Source organism: Eupeodes corollae, chromosome 2, assembly GCF_945859685.1.
Source record: "Eupeodes corollae chromosome 2, idEupCoro1.1, whole genome shotgun sequence".
NCBI classification, from domain to species: Eukaryota; Metazoa; Arthropoda; class Insecta; order Diptera; family Syrphidae; genus Eupeodes; species Eupeodes corollae.
In genome coordinates this window covers 74,813,719-74,834,756 of record NC_079148.1, presented here as the reverse complement: position 1 = coordinate 74,834,756, position 21,038 = coordinate 74,813,719, and the positions used below count along the sequence as shown (strand labels likewise).

General features: G+C 31.9%; 1 protein-coding gene across 4 annotated transcripts in view; it reads right to left on the bottom strand.

The window, feature by feature from the left end:
- LOC129944323 (cytosolic purine 5'-nucleotidase) overlaps positions 1-21,038 on the bottom strand; it is a 146,596-nt gene that overhangs the window by 106,331 nt on the left and 19,227 nt on the right. Inside the window, exons 1-2 of one of the 4 annotated variants that reach the window (XM_056053673.1) lie at positions 10,507-10,525; positions 8,814-9,178 (exon numbers count right to left, since the gene is read on the bottom strand). The exons of 2 other annotated variants lie outside the window; for them this stretch is intronic. In XM_056053673.1, coding sequence (XP_055909648.1) covers positions 8,814-9,112 — 299 coding nt within the window. In that variant the 5' untranslated portion in view covers positions 9,113-9,178; positions 10,507-10,525. Of the gene's footprint in view, positions 1-8,813; positions 9,179-9,403; positions 9,609-10,506; positions 10,526-21,038 lie in introns of those variants that run through there. One more of the 4 variants, XM_056053674.1, reaches the window with a different exon arrangement.

Sequence of the window (21,038 nt, the reverse complement as noted above, 5' to 3'; positions counted from 1 at the left end):
TGACAATTGGTGACCAAATAATACATCAGCGGTCTTGCGTCTATTAAATAAGGGTTGCAAACCTATCACTTATAATCGATCGGTATAAGGAGGCAAGTTGGATGTATCATACCGGGTAAGGCCACGTAAGGCAAATTCAAAAACAGTGTAGAATTTAACTCTTCGAAACCCTCCATGAGTGGTACTTGCCTCGAGGGAACTAAACAACTATCAAATATAAGTATGTATATAACGAACCACTTGTTGATGGGTCTTTACATATTTGGCATCGCTAAAAATGCTGTCAAGTTTAAAAGTTCCTTCCGAAGATGCAAGAAGTCTTTCACCTCTTTTGATCTATCTAAAATTTACAAAGGTTGTATTCGTCCAAAACAGGAGTATGATTCCCAAACAACATATTTAGGTCTTTGGAAAGAAAGTTCTAAAAACTTTGCTACCGTTGAAGATCGCGATAATGTCTCATTCTCACTAATATTTTATATCTATTTTCATAAAAAATGCAAAGCAGCCAGTTGCATTGATCCCATCAAACAATTCAACCGTAATACTCGTACTTCTAGGAATGCTCATCAGTTTCCCCTGAGCTCTATTTCAGACGTGCTGTTAAGTAGTGGGGTTCTTTCTAAAGCCGCACTACAAGAATGTTGAATACTTTACCAGGTTCATTATTTTCCACTCATTACAATGTACAGACATTAAAAGCTAATCCTCTTTTTCTAATTGCCCGCAATGTGTTTAATCATTATAAGGGTATTTTTTAACCCCTCAAATGGTATATTTCAAATATTGCAATTAAAGACCGAATCTATAGTTAATGGGCTAAACAATATCAATAACAATAACAATTCGTTATGTTTGTTTTGCTGAAAATATAAAACAAATTTGTGTTTATAATTTTATTACATTAAAAAAAACGCTTTCCTCTTTAAAGTCAGAATTGAACGAAATTTTCATATTACTATCATTTTGACTATATCAATTTTTTGTACACAAAATTAATAAGTTTATTGAAGTTTTATAATGCTTAATTCACCAAAATATTGATTGTATTTGAATAAACTAATGAATGAGCAAGAATGAGCTTAGCCTTCACTACACAAAGGATTATAATTTCTAACCTAATTCAGAAGCTCCAATTAACTTATCAGTGGTGGCAGTGTGGCGGCTAAACATAATATTCATTTTCAAAATAGGTACATTTCCAAAGAATCTCACAGTACTGATTTTGGTTTGGTCTATTTAGATTTGCTTGATTGCATATTTACTTTTAATGCTCCCCCAACATAAAATGTTTAAATCTCTGTCCCTAAGAAGATAAGTGATTGCGGATACACAAACACATTTCCAGTGGTTTCTATACACATACAAAAAGTAGGAAATGTGATAAATTAGTTTTAATTGAAATACTAAAACCCAATAAGAATAAAAATGATTCAATGGACCTATTTGTATGGAGATATTATTTATCACAAAGAGATTCTGGGAATCATATGAATGAAATTATTAGGGGATGTTATTTCAAATAAATTGCAGGATTGAATTGCAGGGATGTTCAAATAATTGACTTGCATACAAGTACATTGACATAACCGTAATAATGAAATATCTCAAAAGAAATAATTGCTTGTCACCTGAAAGAAGATTGTCAGACAAATTTTTAATTTAATTAATGATCCTAACACTCTATTTATAGTCATGAAAAAGGTATGTTAAGGCACTGATGAAAATTCTTTTGGACATTAGATTAACCATTTCAATGGTTATAAAATGGCCATTAGAGATCAACAAGCTTTTAAGAAATTGGACTTATCAATGGATTGCCATCTTGCTGAAGATTAATAATAAATGTAGAAAGCGTTATTTGGGTAAACTAAATGGTAATAAGACATACTATCATGCTCGATAAACTATGCAAAGCTCAAAGGATTGAATTCATGTATGTACTTGTTTCTATGTATTAGAATGTTTGTACACATAGGATCATTATATATTCTATTGAGGTATTAATATTAACTATTCATATTAAATTTATCAAATCTTTGTCGATTTGTAAAATAACACATTTAAGAATCAAATTGTCATGTTTTAATTGATTACACATTGGCTATAATCAATATATGTAAGGGAAAAGAGAAGAATTGAAGAGATATTTTTGTTATTTTATACAATTAAACTTAACAAAATAAGAATGATTTCTCAACAAGGCATCAAACCAAGAAGAAATTCGACATCAACATTGCTGAAAGTTCACAAACACATCTTGAAAACTATGTGTGAATATAAATCTATGAAAATTTAAGGTGTTATACTAATATTAAACTTAATATATTAAGAAGTTTCTTTTATATTCATCACTTTACTTATTGAATAAACATTATACTTTCTGAATTGTTAACAGTTCGTGTTTAAATTTTGTTTTTGATACAGAACATTAAGTCGCGACGAGGGAAAAAAAATAATAGAATAAAATCAACTCGTTTTGTTTATTATAAAATCATTAAAAAAAGTCTTTTAACAGGTGTGCCATAATGTCAAAATTAATTGTTTATGTTGAGCCATACGAAATCGGAGATAATTCAAAGATTATAAAAAAACCGTATAGTTAATTTCTTTGAATTAAATACAATAAGTTATAACGACAAAAATGCCTATTTTATTGGAATCGTGGGAAAGTGTATATACGAGCTGTTGGCGAAGCTTTCTTATCCAGCTAATCCAAGTGAAAACACATTCGCCGAAAATATTGCCCTGCGGCGCAGTCATATTGCGCCCAAACCCAACAAGAGAGCAGAACGGTTTAGATTTCATCATATTGTCCAAAATACCTTGAATCTATAGGTGAGTACGTAGTTAGACTCAAAGTTGATTCTCAGGAGTGTCATTTTGGTGATTTCTTGGATAAATTTCCAGTCACCGCAAAAACCACCGAAGCTAAGGATAAACAAACTCCAGATTTTAATTTGGGAGTTAACAAGTTGAAAATACGAGACAATCAATTGTCCGATCGTTTTATAGTAGGTCTCAAACATGAAAAAATTCGGCAGTTGCTTCTAGAGCATGACAATATAAGTTTTGAGCAGTACTGCAATAAGGCTTGTAAATAGAGGCGTCCGAGGAAGCTGCGTCATCAGTACAAGCACCTGTTACAACAAATGCTGTCTACAGGTCTGAAAACCCAAACCAGAACAAAAGTCCACCGATATCAAAACAATCATCGTCATCGGGTAATTTTAGGTCACACAATTCATCAAATTCAAATTCAAATTGGGTGGCGCAACAGTCCGTTGTGAACCAGAGTCTAGTGACTTACAACTCGTAACCATTGCTGTGTGTGAGTACTGTTGTCAGGAATGGAAGGGACCTACAATTTTAGGCCGAATCCGAACGTCTAATTTGAGAAAGCACTTTTTCATGACAAGAATTACTCTTGAAGGAATTGTCAATTCCTCGCGAGTGGCAGTAACCGCGAAAATTAATTTTTTTAAATCAAGGTGGCACAAGCAGGGATTGAACCCAAGACCCCTTGCATGACAGTCCAACGCACTAACCATCATGCCACGGGTACTACAATTCATCACGCAGTACAAATCGCCATAAGTCGAAAAGTCAGAGCAGCAAATGTCCACGATGTGGAAGACCTGCACATCGAAATTGTCCAGCAGTCTACTGGGAATGCTTTACCTGCAATAAAAAAGGTCACATCTCTACCATGTGTCGAGCTAGAGAAACCACGAGCATAAAAGTCATAACAGTGTCAATGCCGTGAGTCAACCTCAGCAATGTGTCGTCAATCAACAAAATAGACGTGTTAATGGAATTTGACACTGGAGCTGCAACGTCCATAATGAACGAAGAAATATTTAATTTAAGTTTTTCTAATTTTAGTCTTATAACAGATTTTTCTAATCTTGTGTCTGTTACAGTTTGTAAGATCGAGGAATTAGGAGTCATGGAGTCCGAAGTTGAGTTTGCCTGTCGAAAATTTTATTTGCCCGTCGTCGTCGTCAAAGGTGGTAAGCCAAAGTTGTGTTTAATGGGTCGTGATTGGATAGACCAAATTTTCCCAGATTCGAGAAATAATTTTAAGAATATTTTCACAGTAAGTCACGTTAAAAATGATGTAAATATTGTCGCGGAGATAAAATCTAGATTTCCAAGTGTCGTGAATTTAAATTTAAAGTCTTCTATAATCGGTTTTGAGGCAGATATAGTCTTAAAAGAAGATGCAATACCAATATTCCATTCAGCATATAGTGTTCTTTTTAAACTTAGAGACAAAGTCGCAGCTGAAATAGATCATCTGATTAGTGAAGGAATTTTAGTCAAAGTCTCGGTCAGTCTCGGGCTAGTCCCATTGTCATTGTGCCAAAAAAGGATGGTGCAATTCGAATTTATGTGGACTGCAAGGTCACATTAAGTAATTGCATGTACACTATGCACCATCCGTTTCCAAAGATCTAGGAAATTTTTGCAGAGCTATCAGGTTCTTTTGTGTGATTGATTTCATAGGAGCATACCTGCAAGTGAAAGTTAGTGACTCTTCTAGAGCATTAATAATTATCAACACCTTTTAAGGTCTATTTGCATACACTCGTCTTGTACTTGGCATAAGTAGTGCGCCAGGCATTTTTCAGTCAATTATGGACAGGATCATCCTTTAAACGTAAAGTCGGAAATAGAACATGTTCCTATTAACTACTATGGTTCAGAAACATTCCTTGGTTCAAGCATAAACCCTCAAAGATGCGGATCTACATTCAGTTTCAAAATTCCTTCGTTGTGGCGACCTAGAGTGATTAAAGAAGATCTTCGACCGTTGTTTTTGAAAAGGGATCAACTTTGTTTAGAAGACCAATGTGTTTTTTATAGTCATCGGTTAGTCATTCCTACAAAATTTTGATACTCTGTTCTTAAAATCTTACATAATGGTCATGTAGGCATCGTCCGTTTGAAGATGTTGAGTAGATCGTACGTAAGGTGGCCTAGCGTCGATAAAGACAAAGAAATATATGTTGGGTCGTGCAATGCATATAAGATGACGGAAAATGGCCCAAAAGAAAAGTGTCTCATCTCGTGGCCTAAGGTGTTTCGGCCTTTTGACAGAATCCATCTCTATTTTTTCATTTATTTGGTAAAACATGTAATGGTTGATGCTTATAGCAAGTTCTTTTTAGTCAAAGGCATGAATTCAACCACATTGTCATCGTTACTTTTAAAACTTAAAGTTATTTTTGGTTATACAAAATGTATGGTCACGGACAATGGTCTCCCGTTTTACGCATCTCTTTTTAGAAATTACAGTCAAGAAAATAAGATCTATTATAAGCCGACTCCACCAAAGACAACCAAAGTAATGGTTTGGCTGAACGGGGCGTTCAAACGGCTAAGTCTTCGTTGGGAAAATTTGCGTTAGACAAAAGCAGTAGCTCAAGTTTGGAAGATAAGATTTTTGATTTTTTTAATGGTTTACAATAATACTCCGTGCACTACAACTGGCAAGTCACCTTCGGAGCTCATGTTCTCGTTTAAGCCTCTTAAACCATTAGATATTTTAAATCAAAAAATTAATGAAAATGAAAATAATGTCAATATAAAAAAAAGAAAACTACTGAATTGTGTAAGGATTATAAAGAAAATTTTCATTAAAAAAAAAAGTCGAACTCAAATTTTCAAATTAATCATAATGTCATAAATTATGAAATCTCAAAATCAACTGCTGGTACACATGCTGATGCTACAGTGCCTGTAAATGAAGACTTAATCGACAATAATGACGTTGAAAATGAATTGGTCGATGAAAATAATTTTAACAAAAATCAAATCAGCCATGAACCAATAGCTGTACGAAAAGCTCAACGAGCTGCCACAAAAATTGTAAAATCTTATAAGTATTAAATATCATGTATAACTATTATATTGTCCATTGTAAGAGGTTAGTTAAATTTGAGTGGTGGATAATGTTATGTATTTACTCAACTTCTTTACTTATCTCATAACGTGAGCATCACGTCATTTAACTGTTCAGTCCAATGACATCGAATGTCCATATACCTTTCAGTTGTTATCAAATATGAGCTAACAGTCGGCACTCAAGCTTAAGTCGTCCTCCAGTTAAGAAGTTTCTTTTATATTCATCACTTTACTTATTGAATAAACATTAAACTTAATTATTTGTTAACAGTTCGTGTTTTAATTTTGTTCTTGATACAGAACGACGAAAGGCAACAATCGCGTCTTCCCGATTTAGACGAAGGGAAGATTGCCATATCCAACCCTTTTTCAACAATAATCTTTATTGTGGCTCTAAAATACTAACATTTAGGACGAAACCTGGCATCCATCAACCAGAGTCCTGCCTCTTAGTATTTTGGAACAGCAATTAAACTATAGGTCGTCGAAAAAACAATAAAATAACACAGTGCTTTCTCCAAGTTTTAGATTTGGGCCGGTTTGGGCTGGGGACTTTATTCGCAAGCTTTTAATAATTTTTCGTTTTACTTTAAGATCATTTGAAATTGACGGAAGAGAGCTGAACTCATCCATCAAGCCAAGGTTGGTGTTCAAATCACCAATATAAACAAGACCATATATGCGTGTTGGGTTCGACAATCGCATGCCAATGGATGGTGTCTATGTCGTGGCCGCATGATGAGGGAAGTTCGACATTTTGACTGGCACTTTTTAGAAAGGTACGAGAGTGTGGTTGAAAAAAAAGTGATAACGAAAATTTAGAAAAAGCAACAGAAAAATCGAGTTGTGATATCATCTTGCTACTAGTTTTAAAGTTAATTTTTTGGAAAGAATCTCAGTTGGGGAGTTAAAAAAAAGGTGTCATAGTTTTTCGTGGCGGGAGAGCATTCTGTTGGATAAGTTAGGGCTCATACATATAAGTAAGTTAATCGTAAAAAGAAAACTTTTATTCGTTTGGTTTTGTGGCTATAAAGTTGTCCTTAAAATAATTCATTTGTACTTTCGCTGCGATCTTTGTTTCTCGAAATTGCGGGACTAGAGACCGTTCTAAAGATTGCGTTGTTGTTTGGGAACTTTCAAAACAAAACCCCTGTTCTTTATTCTATTGCTTTGTTTTCGGTAAATTCGACACTTTAATTGTTAACTTTACTTATGGTTTAAAAAATTCTGGGCTTCATCCCTATATCGCATAAAGGTTTCCCAGATAAGTTTTAGTAAAATAATAAAAAAAAATTGTATTCAGGTTAATCTGAAAAACTTTATTTTCTGTTTCGATCGGAGGAAACATTCTTTTTAGCTTCTTTTTAAGAAAAAAAAGGTTTGTAATTTCCTTTTTCTAACAAATAAATTACTGGCGCACACTTTAATTGTGAAACACCCTATCATACAACGTATATCTATTCATTCATAAAATAATATTGTTTTATTAATTTGATTAATCAAACCCCGCCGGTCACCATCAACAACCTGTTCTTTTAGAATACGAAAGTCAACAGTCAATAAAATATTCACATTAAGACAAATCAGCACCCACCACCTTTTCTAGGATTTCAAGGAAATTTATACCAGCATCTACAGGGAGGAGCTGTATAGAGCTATGTCAGGATTTGGCATCCCTGCCAAAATCGTCCGTTTGTAAATGATGAGAATTCACGCTGTCCCATGAATGTTGGAAACAACATAACAGACATTTTCGATGTGAAAAAAGACTTTAGGCAAGGTGATGCGCTGTCATGCGACTTCTTTAACAGCGCGCTTGAAAAAATAGTGCAGAGCTCCCAAGTCAACACTAGAGCCTGATGACATTGACACAATCGGAAGAACTCAGCGTGATGTCTATGGGGATTTTTCGAGTATTGAGGCACACGATGCGACGACACGTCTTGGTCTAAACATATCCATCGACAGACGTAACTTTGAGTTAGTTAAGGACTGCGTCTACGTAGGCTCCGCTATGAAACTTGGAGTGTAAAACTGGGGACATCCAGCTAGGGACATAACTAGATTTAAAAGTGCGTTGGGTGAGGCCCTAGTTTACACAGGATCGCAGCACCACCTTGAGTAAGTAAGTAAGTAAGACAATTCTTAAAATATGGGACTTAATTAAATCTTTTTCTTAGTACTTATTTTGTACCTTTTTGGAAACTTATTTCATTTTCGAATTTGGGGATTAATAACTTTCGTACGTTCGTTCGCTCGGGATACCATTTCCCATCGTCTATATTTTAAGAACCAGTAGAGATATCGACTCAAATATCTTGGTAAAAATTAAATTAATTAAAATTTCATCTTACATAAAATATTGCTTTCAACATTCCCTAAAATTTTTATAAAAATTCAACAGTCAACTTTTTCATGAAAATTAAAATCTACAAAAAACTGCACAAAATTGGTAAAAATATATATTCAACTCTCGATATCTCATGAATATATGTTTTTTATATATACACATAAGAAATACAAACTTTCAAAACATATTACTATATTTTTACAAATTTGTTTTTGACTCCTTAGCAATAACTGATTTTGAAATCAAACTTATTTTATCATGTGGAAAATACTGTTGCTAACTTTATTTATTTTTTAGAAAAATTCAATTGACAACCTTTTTTTTTACAAAACTCAAAAACTTATAAAAAGAACAAAAAAACGCCAGTATTAAGTCAAAAAAGAAACTTCAAATTTTGTATCTCACACAAAATATGGTTATTAATATTTTGTTTTAGACGATTCGACAGATTGGGATTGGAAGTTATCAGTGAAGGTCGCATCCAAGCCTCTTTTTCAGTTGCTTTATCGATTTTATCTTAGTATGATCTCAAGTTTTTTAAACTGAACCTTACCTGTGCCCCAATTCTCTTTTATGACCCTGAAATGGATCAGGCTGCAATCCATTGATAAAAGAAGAATCCATGTCTTGTTCTCCAATTGTACAGGTCCTTGATCTGCTAACTCTTATATTGTTCTTATCATCATTCATCACAAAGGGATTGTTCTCATAAATTGTCGGCTCCAAAGGTGCATTTAATCTGAGCGAATTTTTTCGCTCTGTTGAATTCGATCGCGCACGCAATTCCATTGGTGATACAGGTTGTGAAATTGGATTTAACACTTCAAAATTATCTTGAGAGATCTCTGGCATAATAACACCACTGCCAACAAACCGATTGCTTCTCACTAAAATGTGTTTACGTTCTATTTTTAGTCTCTTTGTCAGAGAAAATAATTTAAAGAGAGCCACCACAATAAAATTTAAATAAAAATAAAAATCAAAATAAAAATAAAAAACAAAACTGGATAAAAAACAATTTGTTTACGAATGCGCGGATGACTAAGAGTATAGAGAGTGATAAAAAGAATAAAGTTGGTAGCAACAAATAAAAAATAAAATTACAGCCGGGGGAGGTATGTGTATATCTCAATAAAACTCAACTCTTATATGAATTTGACATTAAACGCGTGTCAGAATATTAATTAGAAGACTTAACGAAAAGTAAATGCCGTTCCGATTCTAACAACTCTCTTCGATCAACTAAATGAGCATGAACACTTCGTTCGTTGGTTTTGTTCGACGTTATACACCGCAGAGCCGCCGCCCGCCGCGGGCCGCCTACCGCACCGCGATCTGACGGATACAAGCAAGAAAACAAGTACCTATAGCCTACCTACTCGCAGCTCGTAGGTATAAAATAGAAAAGATATGACGTGAGACGTGATACGCTTGATGGGAAGTCTGCGTTTTCTTATCACCAAATGCCAGAATAAAAAAAATGTGTACAAATAAAAATTTTCGCTTTAGCTTCGTAAAAATCGTCAACAATGTGACGAAATTTCAACGATAAGTTGCACGGATTTAGTCTTACGATTATTGGCCGTATTCTTTTGTGGCCCAGCAGCGCTGATAAGCCGGCAATCGTTTACTTGCTTTGTAATTCAGATTACCTTTGAACTTTTGTGTATAGAAATAGTATCGAAGCTGTATCAATGGAAACTTCCTTGATGTGAAAAACGTTTTTTTCAAACAAAAAGACACCAACAAAGTCAACAACAACAACTGCCAGACGTAAATCTATATTTACACAGAGATACGCTGCTGGCTGTCGACTTCGCGTCGGTGAAAATTCTAAATAAAAACATTAACTATACACACTGCACTTTAATAAGTTTTATGAATTTATAACATCATCATTAGACTTCCAAATGCTAAATAAACAACAACTCGAGAAGTTAGGTTTTGGATACTTTCAGCATTTAGATACTTTTGCAGTGAATGTTTGTTTTAATTTTGTCACTCATTTCGGGAAGTAAAGGCATAGATACTGAGTTGGTATATTTTCAGAAAATGTGTTGGATGCATAATTAAATGACAGATTGTGTCGACGGAAGTGTTAAACAAGGTCAAATTCCGTCATGCCACATCTTCTTCCGCTCAAATAAAAATGTAAAACTGGATATAAATTTATAAATTTGTGTGTTTTGTTTATTCTTCGCTATATTTAATTAATTGAATTTGAAGAGCTTCGATCAGATGGTTACTTTTTTGTGTGTTTCTATTCTCTTTGTTTTACGCTATGTTTGTTTGTTCCGTTTTTCTAGACGATCGCTTCGGTCGACTCGACGCGACGTATTGGATACAACTGCAAAGTGAAGTTCTAGACTGGTGAATGCCAAAAAGAATGCCATATGCGTAGCAGTTTTCTTTTTCATGGGAGGGGCATTTGGACTATTTGAAAAAAAAGATGTCTTAAACAAATAGCAGATAGAAATCGATGTTAAGCAAATGGACATAAGTAGTGAGAAAGTTGAAAAAAGTTGATTTATTGTTGTTGGCAGTACAGTTAAGAGTTGTAAACGAGCTTTAAGGCAGGTTTTTGAGGTATGACATTTTAACTTGCGATAGGAAGTTATTGTAAACGGTCTGATCTGTCGAATTGAAAATTTTGACATTGCTCTACGTTTCAAGGTCACCAGAGTCGAAATAAAAGATTTTTCGAACAAAATATGATTTTATCTCTAAAATAATTTGTGCAACTAAGAATAACGTTTAAAGCATCTGGTAAAATTTTGAGAAAAATCGAGTCGGCAGCTTTTTTTATAAAAAAATAAAATCCTAAAAAAATATTACTTAAAGTTGGTAAAAATTGATTTTTTCACACATCTTTTCAAACATTAGAAATTATAGCTTCCAACTAATTTAATATTGTTAGAAATATTGTCTTTAAATTTTGAAAAAAGAAATTAAATTGACAACTTTTTTACAAAAAAAAATAAAAACCTAAAGAAATTAATAAAAGTTGTTGAAAAATTTGGGTTTCGACTTAAATATCTTTTAAAGACATTGCGATATTCGCTTTAAACTTATTTTATCTTTTGAAAAATATTTTTTTTAACATTTGGTTAAATTTTGAAAAAAATTAGATTGATAGTTTTTTGTTTTAAATAAGAACTTAAACAAAACATTACTAAAGTTTAGTAAAAATTGAAGCTTAAATAATTTTAAACTCAAATCTCTTTTCAAAACTTTGAGATTATGGCTTCCAACTTAGTTTAGTTTATAAGAAATATATAAAGAAGATTTGACAGTTTCTTATAAAAATATAAACAAACAAAAAATGAAAAAAAGTTGGTAAAAATGTACTTTCGACTCAAATACCTTTTTAAAAAATTGAGGTTTTGTTTTCAAATTCAGTAAATTTGTTATAAAAATCCAACAGTCAGTTTTTTCATAAAAAAATGTTCATACAAAATAATTCAACTTACATCTTTTTCAACAAAACACGAAAACCTACAATTCTTCTAAGCTAGACAAATCAACTGTCGGGATGGGAAGATATCAGTGTGGGTCGCATCCCAGCCTGTTTCTTAAGTGTAAAAATAAGCACGTATATAAAAGGCTTAATTAAGACTTATTTTTTTTTAATATAATCGTTTTATATATTGAAATATTTATTTTATTTCATATAATATTTGAAAAATCTTCAAAAGATGTTTGATTTATCCTGTCGTACAAAAATCTAAAAGAAACGCGGGACCAGATATGCAAGAACGAGTTTCAACAGAATAGGGCAAAACGGTTTTAAAGTAACTTTTGTAACGAATCTCCTGGGTACACAAATCTATTATATCAAATTTTTAAAATAAATTGAAAAATATAAAAATAATGTTGTAATTGGTGGCCTACTAAATGAACTCACTTCAAGAACTATTAATTGCCTAAGGAAAGTTCTGAAGAATAGAATGTTTTGGATCCTCTCAAGCCAATAGGAAAATTCTAAGATATCTTAGAAATTTAAACTAGTCACTGAATTAGTTAATATTTAAAGAAAAATGTTTGATGAATAAACTCTCCTTTTTCTTTCGAGAAAATCAGGATGTGTTGACATTTTATGTTTTTGTCACGGCTTGTTTTGCCTATGTTAAAATGAGAACCTTGAAAATTATGTAATTAGCAAACACTTTAAAAAGGTACAAACAAATTTTGAAGACAATTTTTCGTTTTAAAATGACATATTACGGTTTTTGGGGTTTTAAAAGTGTTATATCTTCGAAATTGTTTCTGATTTGAAATTGAATTTAAATGAAGTGCATGTTCTTAACCAGATTTGTAAGTATTGCAAATTTGACTTGATTTTTTTCTTAAAAAAGGTAGGAAAATGAAACCAAAGTTTGAGTAAACAAAATACTAACAATTTGGTAGAGCGTATCACTTTCAGAGATGGGGATAAATAACCACTTCTTATGGCCTTGTTGAGACCGCACCTGAAGTCCATTGTACTCTTTCTTTTCATACGCAATTAGTAAGCATGATTTTTACACCACAAGTCTAAACCAGGGGCAGCAATTGAAAACCAAGAAAAAACAACAATACAATTTTCCAACTCACATTTGGTAAAAAGGTGGGAAACAAAAGTGAATTTAAAATTTTCCTGATTTTTTGTTAATTTGTTTTTTTTTGTTTCTCTTTTCTTTAAAGTATTTTAATTTAATTTTTTGTTTGTATTATACATTGTGATTTCAATGAGACTATAATTATATTTTATTTGTCATGTTTTTGTTTGGCTTTTGATATTCATTTTTGCTGACAAAAGGGAGCTATTGGTTAGGTTATTATATGATGATGATTAAAGTCGTTAATCTAAAAGTTTTGCAGTTTTGTTTTTGTTACTTTTTTTTGAAACGTTATTAACGCTATCAATAGAACAACGGAAGATAAGATTAAAGATTATGAAAACCTTCAAATACGAAGCTTTACAACTTAATAATTATCTACAATAGCGTTGATATTAATTCATGTTTAAGGCATTTGTTTTTATTAAGTAAAAAAATAAATATTATAAAGTAAATAGTATTGTTTAGTTTTTGAATCTTTTGCGTTTGCTTGTATTTGGTATTCCGAATAAAAAGTTATAGTTTTTGATAGATCCGAACGAGATTATTGAAATAATTTTGAACAACTTCACAACTTTTCTGTGGTGGTGCACTATATTTTTTTAATACATTTTCTGAAAGTAAGAAAACCCGATTAAAAAGTATGAATTCAGTTTTTGCATAAATTTTTAATTTGTACAAATTTGTTTGTATAAGAAAGGAAAGATTAGACTTTAAATCAAGGGGGCGGTTGGTTTTTAAATGCTCTCTAAAGAATGCAAACAAAACCTTCTCTCTTCTCACTAAAACTCTCGAGAGCTACAAAGTTTTTATATTAAATTAATAGATAATATGAAACGTAATGTGTTTCAATTATTAGCTATTACTTTAACGAAAGTATTAGTGTATTTCTAATTTAAATCTCAACTCTATAGCATCTGAAGCTACCTCAATATTGCTTAATATTTATTAAGTTAATAAAAAATACTATGGATTTGAAGTAAAAGTTTTAGAAATTTAAAGGCAACTAGTTTGTTTTAGGAAAATAAACTAAAATAACACTGGTCGATAAGGTTTTCTTACTGGAAGTAAAATTGTACTGTTCCCATGATGTTTGATGACCTTAATTCAAAACCGATTTTAAAATCAATGCAGTACCTACAGATTTTGAGATATAACTTTTTTAAATTCGAAAAAAACTGAAGTTGTTTTTTTTCATAAAATATTAATTCAAATCCATAATCCTTTTTTTTATATTCACCTGAAATGTTTACATATTATTTTATATAATATTCGGAAAGTCTAGATAAGTTGTTAGATTTTACCTGCCTTACAAAAAACTGAAAGAAACGCTCATGCTTAAATGGTTTTCAACAGAAAAACGGTTTAAAAGGACGTGTTCTTCACGAACAAATCTATACTAAAGGGTGATTTTTTTGAGGTTAGGATTTTCATGCATTAGTATTTGATAGATCACGCGGGATTTCAGACATGGTGTCAAAGAGAAAGATGCTCAGTATGCTTTGACATTTCATCATGAATAGACTTACTAACGAGCAACGCTTGCAAATCATTGAATTTTATTACCAAAATCAGTGTTCGGTTCGAAATGTGTTTCGCTCTTTACGTCCGATTTATGGTCTACATAATCGACCAAGTGAGCAAACAATTAATGCTATTGTGACCAAGTTTCGCACTCAGTTTACTTTATTGGACATTAAACCAACCACACGAATGCGTACAGTGCGTACAGAAGTGAATATTGCGTCTGTTTCTGAGAGTGTTGCTGAAGACCGTGAAATGTCGATTCGTCGCCGCGCCGTTCGCAGCAATTGGGTTTGTGTTATTCGACCACATCGAAGATTTTACGCAAAGATCTTGGTGTAAAACCGTATAAAATACAGCTCGTGCAAGAACTGAAGCCGAACGATCTGCCACAACGTCGAATTTTCAGTGAATGGGCCCTAGAAAAGTTGGCAGAAAATCCGCTTTTTTATCGACAAATTTTGTTCAGCGATGAGGCTCATTTCTGGTTGAATGGCTACGTAAATAAGCAAAATTGCCGCATTTGGAGTGAAGAGCAACCAGAAGCCGTTCAAGAACTGCCCATGCATCCCGAAAAATGCACTGTTTGGTGTGGTTTGTACGCTGCGCTGGTGGAATCATTGGACCGTATTTTTTCAAAGATGCTGTTGGACGCAACGTTACGGTGAATGGCGATCGCTATCGTTCAATGCTAACAAACTTTTTGTTGCCAAAAATGGAAGAACTGAACTTGGTTGACATGTGGTTTCAACAAGATGGCGCTACATGCCACACCGCTCGCGATTCTATGGCCATTTTGAGGGAAAACTTCGGAGAACAATTCATCTCAAGGAATGGACCGGTAAGTTGGCCACCAAGATCATGCGATTTGACGCCTTTAGACTATTTTTTGTGGGGCTACGTCAAGTCTAAAGTCTACACAAATAAGCCAGCAACTATTCCATATTTGGAAGACAACATTTCCGAAGAAATTCGGGCTATTCCGGCCGAAATGCTCGAAAAAGTTACCCAAAATTGGACTCTGAATGGACCACCTAAGACGCAGCCGCGGTCAACATTTAAATGAAATTATCTTCAAAAAGTAAATGTCATGGACCAATCTAACGTTTCAAATAAGGAATCGATGAGATTTTGCAAATTGTATGCGTTTTCTTTTTTTAAAAGTTCTCAAGCTCTTAAAAAATCACCGTTTATATCAAGTTTTTGATACATATTAAAATATATTAAAGTGAAGTTGAAAACGTTTATTTTTTAAATATTGAGCAAATATTTAGAATTAAAGTTTGGTTTCGAAATCAGTACTAAAATTTACTTCCAAAATGTATTTTTTCGAAACTATGAAAGTATTAAATTCAAATCTTTTCTCAAAACTTCATATAAACCCTTATTAGGCACAACTAATGAGAATTTCACAAAAAATAAGTAAGATACTCGCCTATGTTCCAAATTTCGATCGAAAATGAATTGAAATCACTTTTCAATTTCACGTGAAATGAAATTGCATGTTCTTTAATTCGATCGATTTCGAAAACTTCGAAATTGCTTCGAACTGTCAGAATCGAAGAATCATCCATTTTTTTTTTTCTGAAGTAAAATTTTTGTTGTTTTAAAGATGGATGCAATATTATTGGAAATTTTAAGTGAAAAAAGGAAGCAGAATTCAAGAGAAAAAATTAAAGGACGAATTTAGGGAGACAAATATTGGATTTACCTGATACAATGTAAGTGTGTGAAAATTATGTAGAATTGTTCTGATAAATTATAATTTTAGATTCAGCAAAGACGCTTTTTTATAATATGTTCTAAGTCAAATAAGAACCTTTTATAATACCTTCATCGATTCCTTCAATTCAAAAACTTCCTGCAACCATGCGTTTCCTAGCAGAAGGAAGCTATCAAAGATCAATTTACAGAAATAAAAAATGTGATTTGAATCCGTTCAATAAATGAAAGAAAAGGAAATACAGGACATCCATTTGCATGTTCGAAAATCCAATTCACGATAACGAATTTTGGAACACCCAAATTCACTTTCGCAAAGTGCATTCACAATAAGTGAAATGCAGAACAGGGGCAACTAAAATAATTTAAATTATGTGTAGAAAGAAAGCTTCGTTCATTGTTAAGAGATACTTTGAGATTAAACTTAGGCTTAAAAACGATGAGTATATATTATAAACCCAATGTAATAGAAAAATTTAAAGTCGAGATTCGAATGAAATACATCCCAATTCTTTAAAGAAGTATTGTTTTGTGTGTGAACTAGAACAAACCTAATTTTTACGATCTGAGGTATCTCTAAAGTATTTCAAAATTTTAAATTTTTTTAAGACTCTTAATACCAATATGTTTGTGGTTTTTGATAAACAAACCGATTTTTTGCTGAATGTCGTTTCAAAAAAATCTGTAGATGCAATTTTTTCTCAAACAACTAAACTCTATAATTTGCAAACATTAAGAACTCCTCAGTTTTGGAATTAATTTCGTTACTAGTGTAAAATAAATGCGTAATAGAAAAATACTGTTTATTTTTAAATATAACATAAATATAAGAAATTTGTACCGCAGCTTATGACGTCAAAAAGTATTTTTTTCTTTCTTTAGAAAATACATTAATAAGTTTATCAATTATAGAATTATTATTACTGATAACTGATAACCTTATAGCAGTTCAAATTTGTTTCTAAAGCTATTTCAAAATACAAAAAGTTGTTGCCTTTGTTTTCTTTTAATAACTCAAGCTATTACTTAATATGTATGTAAATAATATAAAAATAAATAAGAAAAGAAGAAGTTCCATAAAAAGAGATCCACTGTTGTATCTTTTTATATTATAAAATGCACCTTCTCTTCTAATTTGTTTCTACTTAATTAAACTCTGGTGTTATAAAAAATAAATACATAAATTGATTGTATTGGTGCACAAAAAAAAACGCAGAATTACTCATATCATCAAATTACATTATTTTTATGTTGAGTTCCCTTAAGTATCTTTACTAAATGGTCTATAAACGCAGCTTTATTTGCTTTCAATTTTTTTCCCATATCGTATCAACTGCTTTGTTTAATCAAATTAGAATGATTTTCATGATGTTCATAAATTTCATAGAGTGCCGTTTTTAACATCATTCATTCTTTAGCCAAATTAAGTTGAGTAGGTACTTTGTTTTGTAAATATATAAATGTAATCCAATTGATGCCAAAGTCAATTGTTTCTGATGGGTTTTAAAAGGTAAAATAAAACAATTACACTGTTTATAGGTGTATATATATATATACAAATTGTGCGAGCGTAAAAACAAGTGCGAAACATTACGATTTTATGTTAAATATTCAGTAATTAAAATGACAGTTTGTTTTAAGAAATTGACCAATTCCAAAAATACATAATGCGTATTAAAATAATATTTCTAATCCTTAAAGTTCTCACATTTCACCTAAGACTGATTTTAAAAAAAAATTATCATCTCACCCCTCAACAAATGTTTTTGAAAGGAGTTTCATTTCAATTTGTACAGAGAAACACATATAAAATATTTCGTTTCATGATATTTCTTTTTAATTATACATTTTTAACGTTGACATTATATGTGAAATACTACATCATTTAAATGGCTTCCACGCGCATTGGAGCAAATATCGAATCTTTTGAGGTAGTTTTTCGACCACATATTGGGCGGTATCTGAACTCAACCATAACTTGACGAATCGTCGCTGAAGAATTATTTTTCTCAAAAAATCGACGTCCACCGACTGTTGTTCAAGCACACATTTGACGTATCTACGACGCACGTTGTGAATGGTCAGCTGGTTTCAGTTATTGTGTGAGCTGGACTTTATATGGATATTGGTGTAGATCCAAATGCAAAATACGCTATAATGTTCCGTAAGACATTTCTATTTCCTGAGAACGATGAGGAATCGACACATTCGGTTCTTCTGCTAAACGAAACGATGAGGCCTTACAATATCTGTAACCAATATAATCACTTCAAATTTTTTCATACTTTAGCCAAATGCGTAAGTAGTTGGACAATTGTCCTCCTCTTCTCGTAAAGCAAGATATGTGGCTGTGGCAGAATCACAATTTTGTAGTAGATTTTTTTAGTGCGATTGCTAATCGTAAATGACATACTTTCAATTGAAAAAAAGTAAATTTTTTAGATGTCGAACTCCAGCAATAAAAGTTTAAAACCGAAAAGGGGATAACCCGTAATATTATTATAATTATGTTAATATTTTGAATTCAACTTCCAAATCAATTTGGTACAAACCGAAATAAACATACTATGTTTTTAATTTCCCATAGGAAGTTACTGTATTCGGTCCAATCTGTCGAATTGAAAATTTTAACATTTTTTGATGTTTCAAGGTGCATAGAGTCGAAATATAAGATTTTTGGAGAGGTGCCTGTACGTGCTGAGTGTACTTTTCGAACGTCCGTATGCACCCGTACATTCGCGAAGTTTTTTCGTCGTCTATAGCTCAAGAAGTAGAGATATCGACTTCAAATAAATGCTGTTATGCAAATAGTTTTGCAGAAAGATGCATAAAGTACTATCAAAATAATTCAGCATGTGGTTTTTTACCAAAGCAATTTTAAAAAAAGAGGCTGGAATTCGACCCACACTGATAACTTAACATCCCGTCTGTCGATTTGTCTTGCTTAAAAGTTTGTCTATATATACTCGTATCAATTTTTACCAAATTTGCGTACTATTTTTTGCGTAGATTTTATTTTTTATGAAAAAAAACGAACTGTTGGATTTTTTTTATGATTTATAAAAAAAAAAACCGTTGAATGGATTTAAAAAAAAAAAATATACTTCTTTGATATCACGTTACAATATATTATACAAAATTTAATTCAAGTCTCTAGCGTTTTTGGTTCGTAAGATACTTAGGGTTAACCAAAATTTTCACCTTTTTTTCAAACTGCTATGGTAAAAAACCCGAGCTTTTTGCATCTTTCAGCCTTTTTATCTGTATAACAAAATTTATTTGAAATCGATATCTCTTCTGGTTCTTGACCTATGGACGACGAAAAAATTGTCGCGAACGTACGGACGTACGGACGTACGAACACACGCACGCACAGACATCTTTCTAAAAATCTTTTATTTCGGCTCTAGGGACCTTGAAACGTCGAGAAATGTCAAAATTTTCAATTTGACAAATCGGACCCATTACAATAACTTTCTATGGGAAGTTAAAAATGGTTAACAATATTCTTGAACCAATAACGCTAGAGACTTGAATAAAATTGTTTATTATATATTAAAACGTGATAGAAAACAAATATATTTTTGAAAAAATCCATTTAACGGTTTTTTATAAATAAAATCCTTAAACAAAATTAATACAAGTTGATATAAATTTCTTTTTGACTCAAATATCTTTTCAAAACTTTAAGATATTAGCTTAAAATTTATTTTATCTTTAAAAAAATATTAACAAAAGTTGATTAAAATTGATTTACGACTTGAATATCTTTTCAAAATTTTGAGATGTTGGTTTAAACTAATTTTATCTTATAAGAAATATTGTTTTCAATATTCTATAAAATTTTGAGAAAAATATAATTTGTACTTTAATAAAAAATTAAAACCTAAAAAAAAACAATACTTAAACTTGGTAAAAATTTAGTTTTGACTAAAATAAATACATTTTTGTGGCACAACAGTCTGTTGAGAACTAGGGCGTAGTGACTTAAAACTCTGTCAAGGATAGAGAGGAAGGGGACTTACAGATATAAGCCGAATCCAAACGGCTAATTGAAAAAAACACTTTTCATGACAGGAATTACTTTTGGAGAATTTGTCAATTCCTCGCAAGAAGCAGTACCCGTGAAAAGACTTTAGATGGCACAAGCATGGATCGAACCTAAGACCTCTAGAATGACAGTTCAACGCACTTCTTTTTATTTTAAATTCATTTTTATAAAACTATCTAAAAGCTGACAAAACTTCATAAAACAAGCCTAGTTAACCATAACCTAAAACTAACTTACTGGTTCCATACGGACACTTTAGGTTAAACAATATGTAATACATAATTCGAATGCCTTTCTGCCCTAAAATCTTCGCAGTCCAACGCACTAACCATCGTGCCACGGGTACTACTCAAATATGTTTTTAATAATTAAAAATATTGGCTTCACTTATTTTATCTCACAGAAAATATTGTTTTCGACATTCACTCGTTGATGTTCGGTTCTCGATACCTCGTCAACAATAGAAGATATTGACTTCAAATTAATTTAATTCATGCAATTTGTATTTGTTTATATAAGAAATAATTGTTTTTAAAAAATGCTACTTTAATTGGTAAAAACTGTTTTTTGACTAAAAATGCCTTTAATAAAAAAAATAGATTTCGAAATCAAACTATTTCATTACATGCTAAATATTGTTAGTAATTTTGAAAACGAAAAAACGAAAACCTACAAACTTTTAAGCAAGACAAATCGAAAGACGGGATGGGAAGTTATCAGTGTGGGTCGCATCCCAGCCTCTCTTTTCATGTTTATTTTAAGATTAAAAATAATAGTAATCCCCTCAAAAGTTGTGTGGTCAAAAATCGAAAGTTAAATTTTTTCTAAAAAACGGCCCAATTTTGTTTCTCCATTTAACTTCTTTCAATATGAAAATATGTTT